Source organism: Alligator sinensis, unplaced genomic scaffold (assembly GCF_000455745.1).
Source record: "Alligator sinensis unplaced genomic scaffold, ASM45574v1 scaffold265_1, whole genome shotgun sequence".
Taxonomy (NCBI): domain Eukaryota; kingdom Metazoa; phylum Chordata; order Crocodylia; family Alligatoridae; genus Alligator; species Alligator sinensis.
The window spans coordinates 136833-137670 of NW_005842961.1; the positions used below are offsets into that span (position 1 = coordinate 136833).

Here is an 838-nt window from a genome sequence, read left to right on the forward strand (position 1 = left end):
TGAAGCGCAGCGGGAACTCACTGAACAAGGAGTGGAAGAAGAAATACGTGACGCTGTCGAGCAACGGGCTCCTGCTCTACCACCCCAGCATCAACGTAGGCCGGGCCGAGTGGGCAGGGAGCACGGGGCAGGCCAGGTCCCCCGGGCTGGGCACAGTGGGGCACAGTCCCTCACTGGGGGACATGCCATGTGCAGACCCTCCCCAATGCACCATGTGCCCCCCCCCAGGACTACATTCATAGCACCCATGGCAAGGAGATGGACCTGCTGCGCACCACGGTGAAGGTGCCTGGGAAGCGCCCGCCCCGCGCCATCTCAGCCTGCGGCCCCTCTGCCAGCATCAACGGCCTCGTCAAGGATGTGCCCGTGCCCGAGGGTGCTGGTCAGTGCCATGGGGTGGGGGGTCTATGGGGTTGGGAGATGGGGTCTTGTGGCCCTTGGGGGCCACCCAGGCTCCAACCAGTCCCTACATGGGACTGGCACAAGACCCTGTATGGGTCCCAGACCCTTGTGCCCAGACCCTGTATGGGTCCTGTGGGCTGCCTGACGCCCCTCTCCCCGCAGCCATGCCCGAGGGTGCTGGTCAGTGCCATGGGGTGGGGGGTCTATGGGGTTGGGAGATGGGGTCTTGTGGCCCTTGGGGGCCACCCAGGCTCCAACCAGTCCCTACATGGGACTGGCACAAGACCCTGTATGGGTCCCAGACCCTTGTGCCCAGACCCTGTATGGGTCCTGTGGGCTGCCTGACGCCCCTCTCCCCGCAGCCAGCGCGTCGCCCGCCACGCTGAGCCTCCCACCTGAGCCCAGGGGCGGGGGCAAGGACCGCACCCTGCAGCGC

The 838-nt window shown here is 66.8% G+C and overlaps 1 protein-coding gene across 1 annotated transcript in view; it reads left to right on the forward strand.

The window, feature by feature from the left end:
- Window positions 1-838, forward strand: part of AGAP2 (ArfGAP with GTPase domain, ankyrin repeat and PH domain 2) — a 17838-nt gene that overhangs the window by 12410 nt on the left and 4590 nt on the right. Inside the window, exons 9-11 of the mRNA XM_025192694.1 lie at window positions 6-95; window positions 229-382; window positions 765-834. Of these exons, the coding sequence (XP_025048479.1) occupies window positions 6-95; window positions 229-382; window positions 765-834 (314 nt within the window). The remainder of the gene's footprint in view (window positions 1-5; window positions 96-228; window positions 383-764; window positions 835-838) is intronic.